General features: G+C 40.6%; 1 protein-coding gene across 1 annotated transcript; it reads left to right on the forward strand.

Moving 5' to 3' along the window:
* Positions 1-3,614: 3,614 nt before the first annotated feature.
* Positions 3,615-23,185, forward strand: LOC115619969 (serine protease lint). The gene is made up of 8 exons (XM_030513005.1): positions 3,615-3,624; positions 4,264-4,395; positions 16,474-20,568; positions 21,043-21,229; positions 21,288-21,472; positions 22,653-22,768; positions 22,836-22,955; positions 23,021-23,185. The coding sequence occupies exons 1-8, from the start codon at positions 3,615-3,617 to the stop codon at positions 23,183-23,185; spliced, it is 5,010 nt and encodes a 1,669-aa protein (XP_030368865.1).
* The last annotated feature ends 1,279 nt before the right edge of the window (positions 23,186-24,464 follow it).

The raw sequence follows: 24,464 nt of genomic DNA on the forward strand, positions 1-24,464 counted from the left end.
CTTCAGCTACACAATAATACTTATCCATTCATATTTAATTAATTAGTTATTTTTATTTGTTGTGTAATATTGATAAAGTCAAACTAAGTCAAAATTAGAAATACAAATTTCGTAAGTCAGTTACAACTTGGCTTCTCCCTTTCAATTTTAGCCGATCTGGTGTGAATGATAATATGGTGTGCGGCAATCCCAACAGGCGGCAAAGCCTAAGAAAGCCAATTTTACACACTTGTCGCTCACTCGTCGTTAATTTTGTTGATGATTTTATCGTTTCGACGGCCCCCCGCTACTTATGCGCAAAATATTTGTACAGATGTGTTAAATAAAAGTTTCATTCAATCACATTTTGATGGATCACCAACATGATTTGTGTGAGATTTAAGTTCGATACTCGATCGTGTGTGCGGAGGAAAACAAAGGCAATAATAACAATTGAACTCGGGTGCATTTTCTCTTAGGCTAGAGTCCGCAGCGAACATGTTCGTTACTAAATGCTATGCTAATTCAATAGATTAATTAAAATGCCGATCGGTCTACGTCTGCATATTGGAGTTCAAAGTAGAAACTGTAGCTCTTTTATTGATTCGAATGTGGTTTGTTTTCTTTTTTCACTTTGATGCCATATATTCAAATTGTCAGCGGATCGAGGCGGCATTATTATGCACCTTATATGGTTTTGCTTACGTAATTTCACAAAACCACACGACTGGCCAAGCAAAGATTTTTATGCGAAGAATGGCGCAGCATTTTTCATTATTTCAGCTTTGATTATGGGTCGAGTCCGAGTTTTTGGCATCTTCTTTGCAGGCAGGCAGTAGAGCAGCCGACTATGGAGTTTGTGCGAGCTTCGCTGTAAATGTGCACACCTCACTGCCTAACTGGCTAACTGGCCAACTGGTCAACTGGTCAAGTGAAAGTGTTTCGGCATTTCATTTAACATGCGATTTGTCGTTTTGGGCAGGGCTCTGTTTTAGGCAAAATCATTCAAATTATAATACACATTTTTCTTCTTTCTAATCCAGCGCTCAAGCGAGTCTAATTCAATCATCCCACGCACATTTATACGAAATGTCATGGGAATATTGCATGGCACATTGTCGGCTCATTATGTGCACTAAAACGCCATTAGAAGCATGTGTCGGTTTAATTTCATTTTTTATAGCAGCCCAGGTGTGAAAAAACTTTTACAAATGCACCGACTCTCGAGCCCATAAAAAGGTGCACCATAAAGTGTCGGCAGAGATTAGAAAGATGAAAATGACGGAGTGTTCTCTAAGCAGCGAACAGCGAGAGCCTGTTGCCACACACGTGTCCACTACAACTGTTTTCCAGCACTCTAAACGGTTTCCATTTCAATACATAGTTGCCACTGTGGCGGTCGATACTGTCATTGAACGGCCACAAGACAAAACCCAAAAGGCAAACACGAAAAGAAAACAATCACAACCACGACAATATCGAAAGTGAAATTCTTCCACACACACATACGAGTACATTGTTGTCTACTCTAGGTAGAGTGAGCAGCGAGGCGCAGCGGCTTGGCTGGCTTGGTAGGGAACGAACGGAGCCAGCCAACAGCTCGCCACGCTTGACCAAGCGCACAAAAGCCGTTTAAGTTAATGTTTTTTCGCGCATGTCCACACCAAGAGCAGGCCAAGCCCAAACTGGCTGCCTTCCCGCAAATTTTCTACGGCGCAAAGGCGCCGCGTGACAACTAATGGCAGTGGCAAGCAAAGCCACACACTAGTGAAATTTGGGTCAAGGAAATAGCAAATGCTAACGACAGGTTGGCTGTCCCATGTCGCCTGCCACGGACAGATTTTAATGTGTGGTTGTTGCAACTCTTGCTTTTTTCATGCTAGAGATCTTGATGCGATACCACTGGAACACTCTTACTGTTTAATAATACCATGCCCGCAATGTTTCATCATTTACCAAATAGACATTTATACTGCATATTTATTTATTTTAAACCTATATCAAAGAAAGTAATCCTGCGATCTAAGACCAACCTATAACTAAAATATTCACATTATAATTTAATAAACAGAAACAAAAATGTAGCAAAGTTAAAATATATTACAAATGTCGTAAATATAACCATATAATATATTCTGTGTGTAAAATCAGTTTCTTCATTAAGTTAAATTTTGTATAATGTTTCATCATTTAACAAATATAAATTTATACTGCATATTTATTTATTTTAAACCTATAATCTGCGATCTAAGACCAACCTATTACTAAAATATTCACCTTAAAATTAAATAAACAGAAGCAAAAATGTAGCAACGTTAAAATATATTACAAATGTCGTAAATATAACTATCAGTATATAGAAAAGCTAATCTGTTACTAAAATATTCAACTTAAAATTAAATATAACTAAGTATCAGTATATAAAAATGCAATTCTGTGTGTGAAATCAGTTCCTCATTAAATTATATTTTGTATAAAAGCATAAAAGGAGTAATAAAAGCGGAAATTTGATATTTTTTTTAATTCTAAAATAATAATATTAAATGAGTGATAAACATGCAACATTTCTGATAAGAATCGCCAACAGTTTTTGTACAGTGTAAGTGCACCATCGAAATGTGTGCTCTGCGACAAAACAAAAATGCCGGTGCAGTGAGCCGGTGGATCTGTGTTTCTGATAACCTTGCTTAATATGCCGCACATATCGAGCACGTAAATCGCGCATACGCCATGTGTATGTTTATTTGTTTTTGGGAACTTGACGTTGATGATGGCGCTGTGTCAATGTACATTTATATGAGCAGATTATTGTAGTTGGCGATATTGTTATCTTTGACCAAGCGAAAGTAAGTTAAGAAAGCTACGCTTTGGCTAGCCAGCATTGTTATAGTTGGTAGTATGGCGACAGTTGCAATAATTGTACACTTTGTACATAATCTGGCTTATTGTTTTGGCAAGACATATTCGCACATAACTCTAGCAAACAAGCAAATAAACGCATGTCACTGCATCAAATGACAGCAACATCACAACAATTACTACATCCCATTAACATGATCGTAACATGAGCGTAACATTAACAGCGGGCGTATGTTAGCGGACAACAGCTCTTAACCGCAACGCCAGGCTGCCAACCGTTTCAGTTGAGTTTGAAATGTGCACGCGTGCGGTCGTTGCGAGCTGAGTGTGCGAGCCAGTGTGTGGTGCAGAACAGAACAGAAAGAAAGCTGTAAGAAAACAGGAATCGGTGATCGGTTTTCGGTGGCACAAGAAGTAGAAATAGAAATGTTTACCATTTAAGCGCGTCATAGAAATACTCACACGTACTGTACAGTGAGCGCACTCTCCAGTCACTCACCACAAATTCTCTCACCAGCGCCACTTCACACAATCGTGTGCTCGACGCGCTCACGAGCTATCACGGGCTAGCTAGAGTGACGACCGTTGTGCGCTAAAGTGAAAGTTTTCGTACAAAAGTGGCAGTGGCGAAGGTCCGTTATCTTTGCCGCAGTTGGCGACGCTTGTCCACAATCAGACAAACGTTGAGCGTTCAGCTGACCGGACGCATGCGCGGATTTTTATTAACTGGCTGGCTAGCGCGTTAGCTTGATAGACTTTTCACAACACAACGGACGATGAGCAACTGTAAATTCGTCAAGTCCACAAAAGAAACTAAAACAAAAACAAAAGATTTATGAAGTGCACCAAACAAATCACTTTATTGTTATTATTTTCAATAAACAAAATTCCAATTCTACGTAATTAAGTGCGCGTGTTACAGCTTGGCCTTAAAGTTCGGCCAGTCTGAAGACTAGAAAAGATTTCAAGAATTGTTTCTTGAAAAATATAGTAACATTTCAATTGTTGCGCGCTAAGCCAGACGCGTTCGTTGCCTAAGTCTTTCGTTTTGTGCTTAACCAAGTTGAGCATAGCGGTAAAACTAAAGCGCGCGCAACCCTCGCCACTACAACAACATTTTGCACTAATCTGTCAACTAGTCGGGTCTTTTACGAAACATATTTACAACAAATTAAAACAACCGAATTTTAAGAAGGCCATAAAACGACAACAGCAACAACAAGAAACAGCAATTTCAACAACAACAATTATTGCTGCCATTCGGTCTAGCTGTGAGTGTATCCAGTGTGTACATTGAAATAACTGAAAACATGTTTAAGTGGGTTACGTCGACGTTAGCGTCGGTGTCGACGTCGACGTCGCTGTCGCGGTCGCATTTATTCTTGGTGACAACAACTACCACAATAACAGCAACAACAACAACAGCAGCAGCAAAAAGAAGTGCGCTACGAAGACCACAACGTCAACTACTTTCCATCGCTTTAACAACTTTAATAATAATAGGCGCATTATTTGTGCAGACAACAAGTGGATTTAGATCAATTGAAACGAGTGGCGGTAAGTGTGCGACGACAATGGCAGACATTGTTCCATTGATTTCCATCAATTCAAGGCAAAGCTGGTCGAGGAAAGTCATGGGGCACAATAATTGAAAAATGTAGAATTATAGACTGCGCGCACATTTGTCGCTCGATGAAAGAAAATCAATTTGGCAAATTGCAAGCTCATGTTACGGCTCGTTCTCATTGGCGGCTCAAATCATGTCAGGTGCTGTGCTGTGTGTGTGTGTGCGTGTGTGTGCCGCACTTGATTCTTGGCATGAGTGAAAGCCCAACGCACACACCACCACAAACACACACACACATACGCATATTCACAAATAGCAAAAAGCAAAAACATAAATTGTGCCTTTGTGTCAATAAATGAACAAATAAGCCAGCATCATCAACACCACCAACAACAACTACAACCACGTATAGTGTACTCATGAAAATCTTAGGTGCAAAAACATATCGTTAGGAAATTTTTTTCGCTTTCCTCACCGACACACACACACACACCTGTACGCACTTGGCAATTATTTAGTTCATTTTATGCTACATTTGTGAGGCTGCCTTTCTTTATGGCACATCTTTTATGCCATTTTTACCTTCAATAATAACAACAATAACAACACTACTAACAACAGCAAGAGCAGCAGAAAAGTAGAAACTTTATGAAATTGGCAAAAAGATAAGTCTAAGCACAGCCACACACGCTTTCTTGTGACACTTTTTTTTGTTCGCTCGTTCGCTTATTTGTTTGTTTGCAGATGATGTGCTGCTTTCGTACTAATTGTCGCCGTCCACGATTTAAAAAGTGAAACAAATTTTTAATGTGCCAGGTTATTAGTTCAAATCAAAGGCACTGGCACACACGCGCCTGATACTTGTACAGAAAGAAAAAATAACGACGACAAGTAACGATTATGCTTTTAATGATGATGGGATGAGTTAGCGCATCTAAAACAAAATAAAATAATACCTCGCATGAGAGTAATAAGCCAGTAACTTTGCATGGGAATTATTTAAAAAGAAAATGTATTACTTATATGTGTGCAAATTTGATAAAGTAATATAGAAAGGTTGCCAAAATTGTTATATAATTGTATGATTAGAAGTTGTACACATCGGGCTGACAAATCACTTCATTCATTTTAACATATTAATTTGAATTTAAAAATATTTTGAGTATTTTAAATTTCAACAACAATGCCTTAATCACTTGTTCAAATGCCATTCTATTTGCAAAAGTGCAATAGAAAACAAATTAAATTTCTCTTCAGTTCAGCAAATTCAGTGCTTGATTTAGAGACAAATCGAATACAAATGTAATTTTTTAAATGGTATTGTGAGCAAGACTCTTCATTAAAGAATGTCTTTAAATACCTAACCAACATTCTAAATTAATCAATTAATGAATACGTTATTTGTTTTACATTACTAAAACAAAGAGCAGACTTCCAAAATTCCATATTTATTTTATGTCAAATGTATGTCAACAAATATTTGAATCGTGTTAGACAGTTTTGAACTTTGTGTAGAAAATATGAAGTTGAACCGTTTCTTTTCGTTTGCGAGTATTCGAATGAGATTCTAATTTTCGATTCAATATTATCCTTTAGTTTTATTTGTAGATCTTAGCCTATAAAAACGTACCACCAGATAAAATCAAAACATTCTATATATAGTAGTATAACAAACACTTTACTAGGTTGGTTCGGTAAGGAAAAATGACAGCTTCCGTTTGCTTTGCAAGTTGCTGTGTCAGCGATACAAACTGGCAGTGCCACAAATGGCAATCATCGCATACGCAGGCAGCTTCATTAATCGTAAATACAAAATGCAACAAAAGCAGCAACAACACAGGCACCAGGCAAAGTACAATGTGCCACGAACAACAATTTTCAATTTCTATTCGATTTGAAAAAACTTGGCACGTTGCACCTTCAGAGCGCTGAGTTGGCCGAGGGCCGTTGGCTGCTTGCCTGCCTGCGAAATGAAAATGTCTTGGCCAGTAGCGCTGGCACTATGATATACCAAATAAACAAGAGACTTGGCAAAGAGCGAACAAGTTCTGGGCAAGAAGCGTGTGCCAGTTTGTGGCCATGTCTTGCACTTGTCGGCTGCCCGCCTGAATGCCTGAATGGCTGAATGGCCGGTTGCTTGGCTGGCTGACTGGCTGACTGGGCTGACTTTGCGGTAATTTGGCCAGAGGAAGCTTATGCCAGTCAGGCGCTCGGTCAGATAGTCTGTCAGCATTTCTGCGCGGCGTCAATATAATTTCTAAATCACGTTTTTACCGCTCTTCCAGCTGAACGCTGCTGCAGTTGCAGTTGCTTGTCATTAGAGCAAATACTCTTCTTCTTGTTGTTGTTGTTGCTGTTACCAATGCTTCAGCCAACTGTCTTGCATTTTGTATGCATATTTAAGCACTGCTATCTATAGCTGTTGGCAAATTGTTGTGCAATTTACCGATTTTCCTTAGTTAAAAAGCAATGTTTCAAATGAAATGCTTGTTCAAGTCATCTGCACAAGTCTCTTGTTTACTCAGACATACTGACGCCTCCTATTTGTTGAAATATTTATGAGAAAAATGAAATATACTCATATATTACCGATTTAAAATGTTAATGAGAAGAATGAAATATGCTCGTATGTAGTATATTTGTCTGTTTAGAGCTTATCCCGATTTAAAGAGCCATGTATTGATATTGAAATACGAGTACGCACAATGTTCCTTAGCTTTACATGCATGTGTAAATATTAATCAATAAACGATAAATTTGTTAAAGAAAAAGCATTACAGAATTCAATCAATAATAATCACACTGATGACAGTTCCTTCTCTTATACCTTTCTATTTTTTTTTTGCAATTCAGTGCTTTTTAAATTGAATTGTTGTTTAAATGCTTATCAAAAAGTAACAGGTATTAGGATTTAAAGTTTGTAGCGCAACCATTAGATTGAATAACAAAAGCTATTCTTCCATGGTCATATTCGTTGGTCTTCAAAAATTCGTCAGAATGTATATTATTAAAACTAATCGATTGACACGCCTAAACTGTGGTGTACAACCATAGCTTTTTCAAAATAGAATTTAAATCATTTGCTAGGTTTCGCACTGATGTTTTATTTCATAAGAGCCACATAACATTTCTACAAACACAAACAAAATTAATGTGAAAGCTACATTTCTTTACTTTCTTTAATTTCATTTTCGGCTCACTTTGAGCGGCTGGTACTTGTACATTTTTCTCACAGGTCGTTTTACACTTCATAAACTTAATTCAATCACATTAAAACTGTAACAAAAGTGGCAGATCATGAACATCAAGTGCCGCCATCAACAACACCAGCGCCGAAAGAGACAACAGCAAAGATATAATTGTCGCGACAAGGCGACATTTCACCTTCGACAAAATAATCCACGCCACCAATTGTTGCAACTGCACTTCCTACACTCACAGGCATTGACTTAAGCTCGTGATTAAGATCCGACCCGAGCCGACTCGACTCGACTCGACTCGATTTAACTCGATTTGGTGTCGGTTTTGAAGTTGAAACTATTAGTGCATGAGAACGCAGACATGTGTAATGTGTGTGTGGATCTTGTGTTGTCTGTAAGTTTATCTTTTAAGCTCATCAGCATTGTTTCAAGTGCTATTATTACGGCTTGCTTGTCCGCTTTGGTAGCTTGTTGGCTCTTGTGCTTTTCTACTGCTTCCTTTTATCGACAGCAGCAGCAGTGGCAGCTACACTTGTGGCAGTTACAAATTATCGGCTGTCAACACATCGACGATGGCGGCGGCACAGAAACCCATTAGAAAGAGTTAAGAGCAGCGCGCCTATGCGTTTTGTTATGGCAACATCTAACAGGAAATACATAGCAAACGTCAAATTTGTTTTGACATGTTTGGCGGTGAAAGTGAAATTCTGTTTTCAGTAAGCGCCGCTGCCGCTGCCGCTGCCTCTGCGGCTGCTGCTGCTGCTGCCGCCGTCGCTTCCGCTGCATGACTCCACACATTCTTTGGCTTTTGTTTTCGCATGTGAATGCTAGTTTACATACATAAATACATACATATGTACACATTATTGGCTGTTTATCTTCCCTCTCTGAGCGGACACAGCATTCGCATTCGAATTCGGATTCGCGTTCGTGTTTATTTTCATGTGCATTTCTAGACTTTTCATTCATTTCATTTGATTTCATTGTGCAGCGACTTCCTTTACGGCCGGCCACATTCTCATCGTTAAATGCTCGTTGTGTGTGTTTGGTTTTTGTGAGTGGAGCGCGTATTGGAATCGATTGGAATCGGGGCTATTGCCAAAATGATGTCATTTATTGCGGCCGCACAACTTTCACTGCTCGTTTGCACAATTTGTGCGTTGAGTAGCGATGAGCATCGTTGGATTTTCAATCAATTGATATTTTGATGATATTTTTATTTGTTTTTAATTGCTTTTGATATTAGCACAACAACTAAACTGTCACTTAAATTGAAAGAAACGAGTGACAGTAAAAGTCCCATAAATAAATGCTAAAATTCAGTCAAAAAATGTGACCATCGCTTAACTTCAATCAATAACACTATTGTTTTGTCAGTTTTAATTCCAATGCAATCTATTTAACTAGTTAAAAGCTTCAACCGACATAGATTCACTTTCTTTTGTTTCAAGCTATTTACATTTTACAATGGCAAAAGCAATTTTTATATACATTATAAAGCGATCATTTATAACGCTAACTATTTAGCTATAAATTAAAGACCACATGCTTTATTCCAAATATTCCATCATAGAGATAATCTTAGAAAAGGAAAAAAGACCTTTTTCCAAGACATCATCTTTCTCAGTCTTAGTTGTTATTAAAAAACAAGTTTTAAAAAATAATTTTGGTTCTTGTTGGAAGTATGCAATCTCTTTTACTGAGCTCTTTGATATGAGGATTTAATTTTTTCTTCCATTACGCCATAGGGTTTGCGTTTCAAAATCGAATGGAATTGAAAATAAAAACCACTATTCGTGTTTAATGAAAATAAATATAAGAAATATACTGTTCCCGTTCCCATTAACTAAAATGAGTTTTCGCTAACTAATCGTAAGTACACAACCTGTATATAGACAATATAGAGCCCCGATCTCCAGAAATCTATAAAAGGATTAGTTTAGTTTTAGTTTTTAGTTTTTTAATCATTAATGAATTAATCAAAATAATTTTGAGAGTTGAAGAGTTTCCTTGTCCTTTTTTCAATTACTTCAATTACACCTCCACCTCTTTATGCAATTCACAATAAACTCTATAGAAACAACAAATTACAATCATGTTGGTAGCTATGCGTACAAAAGAAGAGCTCTCACCATGCATTCAAAGCGAATTCAAGTGCTCCCAAACACATGACTTGGTAAAAGTCTACAGAAAATAATAACAATAATAAAAAGCGAGAAAATTTGGACCGCATGTTATACAAAGAAAACGGCAGAGGTACATATTCATATACTTGTATACTATGTATGTCTTATATGTAACTTGTAATAAAACGTTCTCGGCACATGTTATTGTTGTTGCTGCTGGTTTTGTGGCTACTACTTTAGTTGACACTATGATTACCATTCTCATGGCTCTCGTGCGGAGTTCTGGTTTGGCAGCAACAAAAATTACAGTTCTTATTACAATTGCCCGTGTACATACGATACTATGCTCGATCATACATACATGCGTAAAAGCTTAAGTGCAGATATGTATGTGTGTGTGTGTGTCTGTATAGGAATGTGTATAAAATATACACCCAGCGAACGCACAAGATCGCCTCCGAGTTGGCCAGACTGCCGCGGCACTTGCACATTCACTGTTACTGTTACTTTACCGGTCTTTTTGGTTGCCACTTTTTATTTGGGTCACTGTTACAATTTACACTGACGACGACGACGACGACGGCGACGACGACGTTGTTCAGTAAATGGCGACAAAGCACAAATAGCAATGTCGAGCCAATGGACAAGATGCTGACGATGCTGTAGGCCATGTCCAAATCGACGCCAACGTCGCTGCCGGCACTGGCGTCTCTGCTGCCGATGCCGATGCTGACGCTGGTGCTGGTGCTGGCGCTGTGTGCCAATTTGCCGGCGACAGCAAGCCAAGAAAAGTCAGCCAGCAAAACAGTCCCAGACCAATTGCAATTGGAATCAACGACAGGAAGTATGTGCGTGTACGACGAGTATGCAGCGACTTTCAAATGCAATTTTATGTAATTCAAGTGCAGCTCGCCTATGCACATCACTATATAGTCCAAACATGCCACAGTCCAATTCGCAGAGCGCGTAGTAGAGCGTGCAACAGCTCTATAGCCAGTTATGCATCATGCTGAACATTTCTATTACATGATTAATAAAAATGTTTTGTTGCGCCTCAGCTGCAGCATTGGAGCGTTGCACTCTATTTGCTCTATCGCTCGGACCACATTATGAGCATACATATGGTTGCCTTTATTAAATACCATGTAGTAGAAGCACCAATGCTAAACAGTATAAGCGATGCTGCCGAAACAAAACATGAAACAACAACAAAGGTCACATTCATTTTGTTGCACAGAGAAGTCGAGAAACTTTCCATTTCTGTCACGCAGTTACAGCCACACAAACAACAAACATATGATGCGAGAGGGAAAAACTTCTGCTCACAAAGAAAAGCGAACAAATGCGACGACTTCCCATTAAAATTAATAAAAAGCCAAATGAATAACAAAAAATACAAACAAATTGAAATTATCTTGCGCACGATAGATGAAAAACAACGAACAACTGGCAAGACAAGCACCTGAAAAACTGAGCACTCTCGCTTACGGCTCATAATTAGTGGCTTAAATCAAGCGATTCATCGCAAAGACAATGGGCTAAACAGTTTTTCTATGAAAAGTGAAATTACCTGTATTTGGCTTTTTGTACGCAAATGATTTATGTTAATTCAAAGTCAAGCGACAAGTTCTTTTATACACCTGATTGTTGTATCGACTTCGACGATTTCCCTCAACGATTTATGAGCCACAAGTCAACAGTCACTCACACTACCCGTACCAGATTCACATTCATTTTCCATGCATGACTTTACTAATGTGGCAGGAAAATTGGTGTGTGAAAATTCACAATTCAATTTAATGAGCAAAAGATATGTTAATGCATTGTAATAAAAATGCTAACATGCTTATTATTGCAAATTGTTAAAATATTTACTGAATAAAAATGAAGAATACATGTAATTATTTAAATGCAACCACCAAGACTCTGACTATCTTTTTTTAATTCTGAGAAGCCTGTATTTCTGTAGAAAAGCAAACTAATGAGAAAATTCAACTTTAATGCAAGAGTTTACAAAGAAGTTAGAAAAAGCATATAACTTTGCCTCTCTGCTTAGTTAGATTGATGAATTGAGCTACAACGAAACCTTCTTAGCGCAAGAGAAGCGTGAACCTACTTCCTGTCATAGAAGAAATGGTCAAAAATTTCGTAAAACAATAAGGGAAACTATTTCGATATATTAGGAAATAGGCTTGGGAGATAAAAAAACATAAAAGCATAATAATAAATTATGTTTTAGCTTTCAGAATAATAAATGTATGCATGTACTATTTCTATAAAATAATGAAGAACCCGTAGAACGATAAAGTCCTACCAGTTGAACCATATTTTTTTGAAATATTTTTAAAAGCACTAAAGTTTTTCGACCCTTTGTCACCCATTCAAGATACTACGAGGCATTATAAAAACCTCTGAAAACTAGATTTGCTTAAGATATCCCCATAAACGAAAGTTATCCTTCTAATAAAGATTTTGTGTACCGATCGATCCTATAGCAACTAGCTGTTTGGATTCAAAAGTTATCGCATTTCATACAGGCGGGCAGTTGTATTTGTTTCTATCGTTTTATATTGTCATACTGATCATATACATATGTATACATATAGTATTTACCTATAACATTTTAATTTAATAAAGGGTATTTACAACAGAATGTAAATATTGCATATGGAAATGTATTAAAAAACGTTGGTATATATTTTCCACAAAATATGAGTATACTTTAAAAACCTAATGAAGTTATAACAAATGGCCCAGTTTATTAAATGGTTTTTCTTAAACACTAACATACAAAAATGCTGAACATTTCCGTTAATTATAATTGGCCATAAATAAGTATGTATGCCGTGAAACATTTAACACTTTCACAATGCAATCTGAGCAAGATTTCTTAAAATGCAAACTGGCCAGAACGTTTTCGAGCACTTCGTGCTTGGCACAAACACACGAGCACGCACGTGAATACATCGCGAGCCTACTTCATACATGAGACGTTGCATGCTTGTACGAGTATATATATGTGTGAGTGTGTGTGTGTGTATGTATTTTTGCAGCATTGAGCTAATTGATCGATAATATTTTCCAATTTACCGTTAAACCGCCTCGTTTGTTTACATTCTTGTAGAGAGCGCGAGCAGCTCAAGTGTTGGCATGTGTGCGCTCTTAAGCGCTCTCATTTGTGCCCGTGTGTGTGTGTGTGTGTGTGTGTGTGTGTGTGTGTGTGTCTGAGATTTTGGGAGCACGGCATGAAAACAAGTTCTGTAAAGATCTTAAAAACTGTGCTCAGCAGCTCTCCACTCTGTATGGTGTGCAGCATGTTTCATATTTATAATTAATTTCCATTTCTCGTTTCATGAATTTCACTGCAATTTCAACGCAAACTGTTTATAACTGTTAAATGCCTTGACCAAACATTGCCCCAAGGGTTCCACAGTGGACCAGTAGATGCCCTGTCTTGGAGATTCTCTTATGCGGACACATAAATTATGTATTTTGTTGATGAGTCAATTGCCACCAACCAGCAAATAAGCGGCTGCAAACGCAGCATGCAACATACCATATTTGGCTATTGAGCCAATTTCCAAGCATGATTAATGATGTTCCGACCTATCGAGACGACGCCAACGACCACTGGCTTACAATTTTGCATGGCTGTTGTTTTTGTTGCAAATATTTTTTGGAGACAAACTTGTTATCTCATTTCTTAGCCACTTTGCAGCACTTTTTCCTCCAATAAATACCAAAAAATCTTTAACGCTGTGCGAATTTATTCAGGCGTTTGACACACTTTCGTTCACCTGAGCATCTGTATGGATGTGGATATGAGTGCGTGCCGTCTTGTTGTTTTTGTATTTGCATATGTATCTTTGTATCTCCGCATCTGTGCTTGTATGTTACATATGTATGTATGTGTGCTTCGTATGCGATGCTGTAACCTATTTTGCATGCGATTTGGTGATTATTACATTGACTTGAATTTCTCGTTGCTTGCTCTACCTTAATTAGGGTCAAAGACACGAGGTATTAACCTGTGATAAAATCCGAAAACTGCTACTACTCTTTGCCACTGATTGCTTACCGCTTTAAGAAATTGATTTGAATTAGAAAATACCTGCGGGCGGCTATAGGCAGATAGAAACAAAATGAAGTCATAAGCATTTATGATAAAAAAGAACGTTGAAGCTGAGCTGCCCTGACCATGGGATACTCTGTATAATACCTGGCCTTTCTCTAAATAATAACAATGCTTCTTAAAAACATATCTTGGTGCTTTATAGGATTGAATATAACGGAAATTGGAAACAAGCCTAATATGCTTAGACGTCTGTGGAATGCCCGCGCGAAGTTAATTGTCTTATAGTTGACTGATTCAATGCTTTTCTAGATTCATATTTCGATGATAGGTGCATGATTAGAAAATAAAGATACTCACCCTAACGTATGGATGTAGAGTATGAAAATAAAAAAGTCACGTGCATGGTCTCCTCCATACACACATAGCTGCGTCTGCGTCAGCTACATTGGTAGGTTATTCACGCTATAGCTGATGTTGTTATTTATAATGCTGAACAAGCAGGTGTTCCCCCAAATCTCTTACAAACTGCTCGTGCCGAAGTGCACATGAACATTCTTAGCATATTTAATGAACCTTATTCAGCCAAGTAGCTGAATGTTCGGATTAAGGAATTTTTTTTAATAAGCTGTGAAGGTCAAATTATTACAGCGGATGTTGCAAGTACTTACTTCCCGCATTACCTTTTCAAAAAATGGTAAAAAAAAATATGATGTGAAAAATATTAATGTAAAATGCTTGCTTTTCTGTAATACAATAAAATGCTATGATTATTTTGTGAACAGGGGAGCGATGGCTTACTTCACTCCAACCTCAATTCAAATGCCCTAAGATTTTAATGAGAGCCTATACCAATTTGTTTGTATTAAGGAAACAAATTATGGTAAACTCTATAATTAGTGCCCGAAGGCGTTTACAGTAACAACAGCAACGCTCACATGGCGCTGCGCAGAGCTAATACATACGACTGTTAAGTCGCTGTTATCTTAACAGAGCGGTTGCCTCCAAAAGAGCAGCCTCGGTCATTTTCTCATGTTATCTGCTCAGTGCTTTGTGAATGGCTGTCTTTCTTTTGTTTACACGGCTTTAACGATTTGCGGAAGAACACTTGAGAGCACTTGACTGTCTAAGCATTAAAATGCGAACTCTCTAAAATAATGAGACAACATATATATTTATTAAGCAAGAACAGGAAAAAAGTGCGTGCGACCGAGCAGGTAAAATCGAAAAGTGCCGCAATAAATACAAACACTGTCACTTTTCTCAATTATGCGTTACGTTTTATAGTATTGTTTAAAAGTGTCCGAGTGTTGAAGCAGACCTTCTAATTGGTGCTTCAGATACTATTTTGTTTTCTGCTCGCTTTCAAAGTTGCCGATATTTACTTTCACTTGATTCTTTTTATGATTTCTGCGCTTTCTGAATTAAATGATTGTGGACTGTAGTGTTTTATAAGTAAAAATGAATCATTTGATTTTTCATATTTATTTTAAGTAAGTTGCTCAGCATACACGCATTTCATTTTCGATATCGCTCGATTTTCATTTAATTAACGTGCAGTTAATTGATTTCGCCGTCCATAGAGAGCTCAGCAAATAGCAAATCGACAGAAAAATGTGTGCGTGTTCTCTGCTCCAATTTCTGGCATTTCTTAAAACATACAAACATTGACACAGCCTCGAGACGCCTTGACCACAACAAATGGGGGCACGCACGGCCGTCAAAGTGGAGCACAGAGCGCCTGAAGTGTTAATTGTCAGCATAAACTCTTGGCTATTAGCCGAAATTGTAGATGTGGTCGATTCTGGCTAAAATACTTGTATCTGGTCGATTGCTTAGCTAGCTCACTGACTCTGGATTTTACACACTACAGCCAGTTGGCTGTGGTGGTCGTGCAAGATGCCTCGTTAATTGAGCCGAAAATCTATTCGAGCCAACTAAATGAATGCCAAGTAAATTCAATTGCAAGCTGTGCTGCTACCTTTTCTCCTCCTGTTGGGAAATTGTTAATTGAACTGGAAAGCAGAAATGCAACCAAGTCAAATTTAGCCGTTTACGGTTGCCTAGGAAACTGCACTGCGACGCAAGCAATGCCACTAGCTGCCGTGAACTTTGACATCAGCCATGGCAGTACGAGTGGCAACAACAGCAAGCTCTGCCAGTTGGAGGGCACTTTCACTTGACTGCCTTTTCAAGTGCCCTCCGCAGTTTTTTGTGGGCTCGCAGAGCAACGAACGTTGCCTCCAGTGCGAGTATGTAAATTGAATCTTGTTGTGGCTGTTGGCTGTCTTTGGTTGTCTCTGTTGTCATAATTAACATTGAAATGCACAATTAAAATGTCAAACGCAGAAAAAATATAAAACATCGCACAAAGTAATAAAAGAAGCGGCAAAAAACAATACATAGTATACAAAAAGGTAACTTCAAACTGTCACTGCTGGCCAAAAGTGTCACTTTCGTTTCAAGAATTTTATGCACTTTGCACATTTTCACCTGCTTCAAGGGAAAAGCCAATTAAGACCACTTGACTGTGCCATGCTGAAGTTGAGTGACATCGTAATTAAGATGCGTTTAAATCGAACTTACCCCAGTTAACTCTCTTTGCCTTTATCTTTGCGTTTTTTAATGACCGACTAACTAATTAACGGAAATTTCCCGTCTGTGTTGCAGGTGGACGCAAACTGTTTGGCGGCTATCGAATAACACCAAAGCATTGTCGCGCTACGAAGACACTACCCAGCTCGGACCCCCGATCCAATGGACCCACAATCTGCATGTTCAATCACGAATGCGCCCAACGCGGTGGCGAAGTGGTCGGAGCCTGTATGGATGGCTTTTTGTTCGGGGCTTGCTGCCAAATACCACAGACAAACGAACTGGCCAGCACGCTAATCAACGATGCGCAGAACTCGTACTTCCAACAGCAGCAGCAACAGAAGCTCCATATGCAAAATTCTGCTGCAGCCGTCTCACAGTCCTATGAGAGCTATGGGGAGCAGCAGCAGTTGAGTGAGAGCCAGTCCCAGGAACAAAAGTATCCGTCGGCATCGGCACAGCAACCGCAACAGGATAGCATCTACGATAAGCAGAACATTGACAAGGTCTATCAGCAACTAAGCAGCAGCACAACGAGCAATGGATATGTGGTGGAGCACGCCAGTCAGTCGCAGCAAGATTCTTACGGTGTCACTCAGGCTGGCACCACTGCCGAGCTGGAGAACGAGGCGACTCTAAATACGGACAACGAAGCGTCGAGTTCCAATGCCGTAGACACCCAAAAGAAGCAACCGCCCGCCATTCATGTGCACAAGCATTCGGTGAAGATCTCATCACCATCGTCACCGCCGCACAACGATGATTTTGTCATGCAAGTACTGAGCACTCTGCCTCCAGAGCATGAGAACGACCATATCGTGTTTACGACAGAGGTACCCACCAAGATTGCCAGCAGTATTGTCGAACAAACCAGCTCCGAGTCGAGTTCGTTTGAAGAAGAGCCACCAGCAACACAAGCGCCTTCAAAGCCAAAGCCTTTACTGCCTGAGACACAGAAGCTAGCCGAAACCATGAAACGCCCAGTTCATCAACAGAAGCCTAAGCCGGTATCACCAGCCCCCACTCATCAGTCGGAGCACACGAATATGCACCACCATAACCATTTGATACTAGACGGCGGCGAATTCACACACAGCGACATAACACATCCAGGCGCTGATGCCGACCTTGTAGAGGATCTGCAGTTCTCCACTGGCTATGGGCCGCAACCGGTATTCGCGGACCCACCTAAACACCCTTCCGAACAAAGCTACGTCTCCTCTTCCTCTCCCGCTTCCTCCGCCGAGGACAAATATGTATTGGTGCAGACTTTTACCAGTGAAAAGCGTCCATCTAATGTCCAGAGCAGCCCAACAACTGTGTCTTCAATTACCACGCACGTAGATTCAATTGAGTCCATCATACTGCAACTGAACAATACCAGCCATGGACCCAGCTACAATTTAGTCAGTCAGACTGCACCACAAAACGCATACGCAGAAGACACCACTACTTTAAGGCCTGCCCCACCAGCATCGACAGCCAGTTACTATCAGGAAAGCGATACCAATCGTCCAATGGACAACTACTATAATTCCGAAGCTGATAAGACGCAAGAATCTAGCGACTATACGACCAGCGTTAATTCGAATGCGGTGTACAATAAACATTCGGAAGAACAAGAGGCTTTGGAAACGTCGGCCCAATCTAGCGAATACGCAGCGCTACAAGCTGCTGAACAGCCTACAGCCCGGCCCAGCTATAGCGAAGATTCGTCGTTGGTACTGGATGAGCATACAATTCCCTCAAATGGTTACAATGACGCAGCTGCTGAAGTGGCTCCACAAACCTCGCAATTCAACAAAATGCCGGCTGTAGGCATAGCATACCCCGTTGACATTTCCTACGTTGAAGAAGAGTCTAGCGAACCTGCGGCATATGGTCAACAGTCTGTCAGTTCATTGGAATCCGCTGCCCCTGCCAGCACCGAGGCCACCTATCAGAAGATTTCAACACCATCATACCCTGAAGAACCTCAATCTCCACCTGTATACCTGCGGCCAACTACCAACGCAAACAAGCCGAATAGACCTGTAGCATCCTACATAGGCATGATCACAATGCAGAACTACAACAAGCAACCATCCAGCCAATACAGCCAGGTGCCCGCAGAGGTTTCTGTGTCCTCGCATACGACAAAAGTCCAGGAACAGTATGCCGATGGAACTTCAGATAGCTACCAGCAGCAGACTTCACCACAGCAGCCGGACAAATTGGCTAGTTACGGTGTAGGTTCTGAGACCACACCAGTTCCTGCATATACACGACCTGCCTCAACGGCTAGTTACCTTCCTTCGACTGCAGCGTTTCCGGTATCTCAACCTCAATACGACAACGTGGTGTACGAAACTTCATCTGCGCGCCCTGTACTGGTGACTGCAAGCCCGAAGCCACGCCCAAGGCCGAGTACCAAGCGGCCAGGTGTTAAGAGACCCTCTAACAATAGTAATACGAAGAAAAAAACACCCAAGCCACAGGTCGCTAAGCAACCAAGTAATAACTACAATCAAGAAGCTCAATCAACTGCTTCCTATAGCACGACAGAAAATATAACGAGGCGACCTGCGACGCAGCCGGCCAATAACTTTAATGTGGGAGATGTCTTTAACCAGCCTGCTGCCAATTATAACGATGAACCTGAGGATCAACAGGTTTACCAGGAACCGCCAACAGCGCCAGTCGCAACTTATAACAAACCACAAAAGCTTGCACAACCCGCCCTGAGCTATAACGAGGACACAGGTGTGCAACCCTCTCTCAGCTATAATCAGGAAATCGCTAGCTCTCCCACTCGTCGCACCAGTACGAAAAAACCGGGAGGTAAAAAGCCAGTATCCACAAGCTATGTTACTGGTCCTAGTACGCCGCGTCCAGCACCTACCGTCGACTATCACTACGATAAAGTGCCACCTCTATTCATGGCTGATGATAAGATGGACGCCTTCATTCAAAGTACAGCAGAGAACATTATTGGTTCCACGCCGGCTAATTACCAGCCTCCAATATATGCCACCGCCTCGACACCAATTCATGTCCAGCGCCCCACCAATAACTACAGTGCGCACAAGAAGCCCGGTTTTGTGCAAATAAATGGCACACCAAAGCCACCCAGGCCCACTGTGCTCATTACTCCCAAGCCTACAGCTATAAATCTAGTCACGTCCAGCTCCTGGACCCAGATACACGGAATCGGAGGCAGCAAGATTGATTCCAATAATGGATACCCATCGACCACTCCTATTCCAGCGTATGGTAGCACATCCTATATATACAGCTCTATGGCGACAGGACGACCAGGCAACGGTGGTGTCAGTTCAGTATCGTACACCCAACAGCAGCCGGTAAGCTCCAACGATTTCGAGGATCCGGGCTACTTTGGCATGCAAAGCAACGTACACCCGGCCTTTACACAATCCACCACAGAAGCGGTATTTGCGGTGCCTGCCGATGACAAACCCGCCTTCCCTGGCTACTACGGGCCCACACCCACCTATCCGGCATTCTCTGTGCCCGGTGAAAAGATCGGTGCAAACATTGAAGAAGAAACCTACACCTCACCCAACGACTTCGTCAACTTCCCGCCCGTGCGCAATCCAAATCTAAACATGTCCGCAGTATCAAGCGCTGTGACTAGCGACCTTGAGCTATCCACGCCCGCTTTTGTCGAGGATATTGTGCTGAAGGATAAAATGAACACCCTGGTGCACAAACTGGTTGCCTCTTTGCAGGGCAACTTCGAAGCTCTGGCTGATATGATTGACGATGCAAACAACACGGCCTCTACGTACCAGGCAGGAGGCGGTAGCACGACCGGTACACGCAAGCCCACCCGTAAGCCGGTGCGCGTGGCATCGACAAGTAGGCCCAAAGCAACAACCAAAAAACCTGTGACACGAGTGTCGACTAAAGCGCCCAACAAGAAGACAACAGTGACAACCCGCAAGCCTGCAACACGTCGAACCACCGTCGTACCTTCCACTACTCGCAGACCCGCTTCTCGAAAACCTACGCGCCGCGTTAGCTCGACAACTATAAGCTCCGCGCGACCCGCTGATGATGAAATTGTGGACGAGGAGGATGAAGAGGATGTCAATCCTAATCCTCAGGAAAATGAAATCGATCAGGGTGCCACACTCAGCTCGTATGGCGGTGCCAACGGACGTAAAATCCGTAAGTGTTGAGTGAATGAAGCATAGACAAGCATAGACCCGAAACAACTGTCTCTCTCACTCTCTCTCTCTCTCTCTCTCTTGTTTTCTCTTGTTCTTAACCCTTCATGCACATTACAAAACGTATCCAAATCCCAATTCTTCCCAATTGTTCAACAAAAATGTAGCGCGACGTCGCAAGAGACCTGCGCACAGGCACCAATAATAGCACATGTCATCCAAATTCCTTACATCCATTCCCTAGCGTAGTCATTGAACCCTTATCGTCACCCAGCCCTAGTCATCAATCCTTGAATCAACCACCCACCCCGAAGAACCAACACGCAAATCTCTCACACACAAATGGCTCTATAATGCTTAAGCCCTCACGCTGCCGCTCACTCTTCTTGTCTCTCACTCGCTTTCTATCTTTCTCTCTCTCTCTCTCTCTAAACACTCCCTACTCCTAACCTCACATTTCACTCCCCATCTGCAGAATGCGGCGTACGTCCACATGTCAAGTCCGGCCGTATTGTCGGGGGCAAAGGCTCAACTTTTGGCGCCTTTCCCTGGCAAGTGCTGGTGCGCGAGTCCACTTGGCTCGGACTCTTTACGAAGAACAAATGTGGCGGCGTCCTGATCACCAGTCGCTATGTCATAACAGCCGCGCATTGCCAACCGGGGTAAGTACGCGCCATCCTTGAGTATTTCGCAATCCATAACATGTAATATTTAATTTAGTTTTCTGGCCTCACTGGTGGCTGTTATGGGCGAGTTTGATATTTCCGGTGATTTGGAGAGTAAACGTCCAATTACGAAAAATGTCAAAAGCGTCATTGTTCATATTCAATACAATCCGGCCACCTTCGAAAACGATTTGGCTCTACTCGAGCTGGACAGTCCAGTGCAATTCGACACACATATAGGTAAGTCTATATAATTAGCTTCGATAATAATATACTTGTAGACTTATATAATACTATAATAACTATAGAGTATATCTATATACAAAATCCATTTTTGGTGAATTTCTTTCCGGTTAAAATTCAGCAAATATTTAACACGCTCAATTTCGATTTGCAAACAAATTAAAATAGCATAAACTTAAATTAAAGCTTTATGGAAAAAAAGTGCATTAAGTAATTAAGTATCTTCTTCTTAGTATTATAATATATATACGAGTAATTGTGCTTTTTAAACAACTTTTTGCACATAATTCTAATAATTATTGATTCACACCCAGAGTCAATAATCGCTTGGCATGCTTTCCACCAAATCTTCAGCATATTCGATTGGAAGCGACTCCTAAATTTGCTAATTTTGACAGAAAAGTTTCTGAAGAGTAAATATTCGTTTTCCCTGAAGCCTATTGCCCAAACATTTTCAATTGGAGTGGCATTCGGGGTCTGTAAAGGTCAATTTATAGTGACGATGCCATTTTGCACCTTCCAATTATTGTAAAGGCGGCTGCGATGTTTTGGATCCATTCCCTTGATTTTCCCAGACATTGTATAACAGGTTTTGTTTAGTTAAAAGAAAAACGCATTCTAGTTTAAGTTCATAAAACTATTTATTGAAAATGAGAAAATCAATAATAATAAATCATTTTAAATGTAACTGCGTATATAATCTTGAAGGACATAAGCACACAAAACCAAAATAAAGTATATACTTGTATTAAAGCTTCCTATTCTAGAATTTTACAAAAGTTCAACGCACTTTGCGGTAAAGATTCAAGTATTTACTCAGCATTGATTTAAAGAGCGTACATTTTATCTAGCTTTGCAAATACACATGACTTGACAACAGGCACTTGGCAGGAGCAGCTCAGCTCCTGGTCCTGGCAAATCGCTGCCTACGCGAAACGTGTGCTCAGAGCTCCTGTCGCGCATAAATCATATGGGAAAACGATTTAGGCACACAGCTACACAAATTCATGTTGCGGGATTTTTTATGATTAGTTGAGCAGAAGGCTTCCATTGAAGTCTGAATATTTCAGGAGGCGTCGCTGAGCATATTTAAAATACCTTAAAAATTCTGGTTTATTTTTGCATTTTATAAAAATAAAACTGACACTCACATTTGATGGCTTCCGTTTTACTTTAGTGCCCATTTGCATGCCCAACGATCACGCGGACTTCACGGGCCGAATGGCCACAGTAACAGGATGGGGTCGTCTGAAGTACGGCGGCGGCGTGCCCTCCGTTTTGCAGGAGGTGCAGGTGAGTCTAAGCAAGCAATCAGCAGTCGCACACTTAGTTAATTAAAACTTGATGTGTCACGCAACAGGTGCCAATTATCGAAAATAGCGTCTGCCAGGAAATGTTCCACACCGCTGGTCATAATAAGAAAATACTCAACTCCTTCCTGTGCGCCGGCTACGCCAACGGACAGAAGGACTCGTGCGAGGTACTTAGTTTTATTTTTTCTCTAATGTAACGACTCAACTAATCAAACTTTTGCGTCCGATATAGGGCGACAGCGGTGGTCCCTTGGTATTACAACGTCCGGACGGGCGGTACGAGCTTGCCGGCACCGTTTCTCATGGCATTAAATGCGCGGCGCCCTATCTTCCTGGCGTTTACATGCGCACCACATTCTACAAGCCCTGGCTGCGAAGCATAACGGGTGTGAAATAGATGAGTAGGCACATTCACGGAACCCAATTGTAAATACGTAGAGCTAGGAATGGTCATGGCAACGGATACATCGAAGTGAGCAAGATGGGAGCAAAGCCTTGTCACTTTTCTTTTACATCACATTTCCTTGCATTTCAAAGCAATCCCTTCTCCTCCATACTGGCACCTTCCCTTTCCTTTCAGGCACTCAAACATTTAGCTTAATCCGACCCGCATCCACACGCCCACACGCCCACACGCCCACACAAAGCTACATCGTCAAGTTTGTCACATAACTTGTCTGATGATAGAATTAAGGAAAATTCGATCGCCTGACTGATTACGGGCGTTTTCTTAACTATAACATATGTTTTTTTCGTATGCGTGCCTAAGTATGTAGTCTGAATGTAAATTAATTTAAGGCATATTTATTTTAGTGCTAAGGCTATTTATTAATTTATTATTGATTTATTTGTAACTGTTTTGTGCGCCCCTCACTTTTAATTCGACTAAAAACTACACACGAATATTAATGCGAGTAATGCTTCAGGCATGAAAAATTGTTAATTTTCTGTCATAGGCAAATTGTTGTTATATTAAATTAAAGAGAAAATGTTTTTAGTTCAATTGAATTTACTGATTATTGAATTTATTGTTAGTTGTAATTATTTATCTATGTATAGAATTGAAGTGCAACGATCAAAATGCGAATAAGCAACGAAACCGAAATAAATGTACGTAAATTAGTAAACTATCTAAACCTCTATTTATCTATATATACTTATAAGTGTATGTAACTGGGGCACAGGATATCAAACAAGGAGAATACATTGTGCTCAACGTTAATCAAACAAAATCTATACTACGAGTATATGATTGCATTGCATATTGTACATGCCATGCATTTGAAATGGCCTGGCAGTCCAACACGAACAATCAAAATTGTAAAAGGATAATTTCAATGTATTGCATACAGCCAATTTTTGCTTCTGTGGCAATGTACAAATAGAGTTGGATTTCATTTGCAAGGTTGGTCTGCGGGTGGCCTGCGGGTGGTCTGCGGGTGGTCTGCGGGTGGTCGGACCATAAATCTTTCATTGCCATTTGCAACAAAAACTTAAAATCAATATAAAGTACTCACGCGCTGCACGTTATATCGACGCGTCGGGGAATTCGCGTTTTGTATCATGGCAGCAATTTCCCACCAGCTACTTTATACAATTTCCGCTTGTCTCATACAAACTCTTTTCCCAATGTCAAAATATCCGTTAGTTAGCAGGAAAATTGCATTCTTGCAGCT

Source organism: Scaptodrosophila lebanonensis, unplaced genomic scaffold (genome assembly GCF_003285725.1).
Source record: "Scaptodrosophila lebanonensis strain 11010-0011.00,11010-0021.00 unplaced genomic scaffold, SlebRS2 tig00000001-arrow-pilon, whole genome shotgun sequence".
NCBI classification, from domain to species: domain Eukaryota; kingdom Metazoa; phylum Arthropoda; class Insecta; order Diptera; family Drosophilidae; genus Scaptodrosophila; species Scaptodrosophila lebanonensis.

Coding starts and splice junctions, on each gene's coding strand:
- LOC115619969 (XM_030513005.1), top strand. Junction 21,473..22,652: donor GCAATTCGACACACATATAG/GTAAGTCTATAT, acceptor GTTTTACTTTAG/TGCCCATTTGCATGCCCAAC. Junction 22,769..22,835: donor CCGTTTTGCAGGAGGTGCAG/GTGAGTCTAAGC, acceptor GTCACGCAACAG/GTGCCAATTATCGAAAATAG.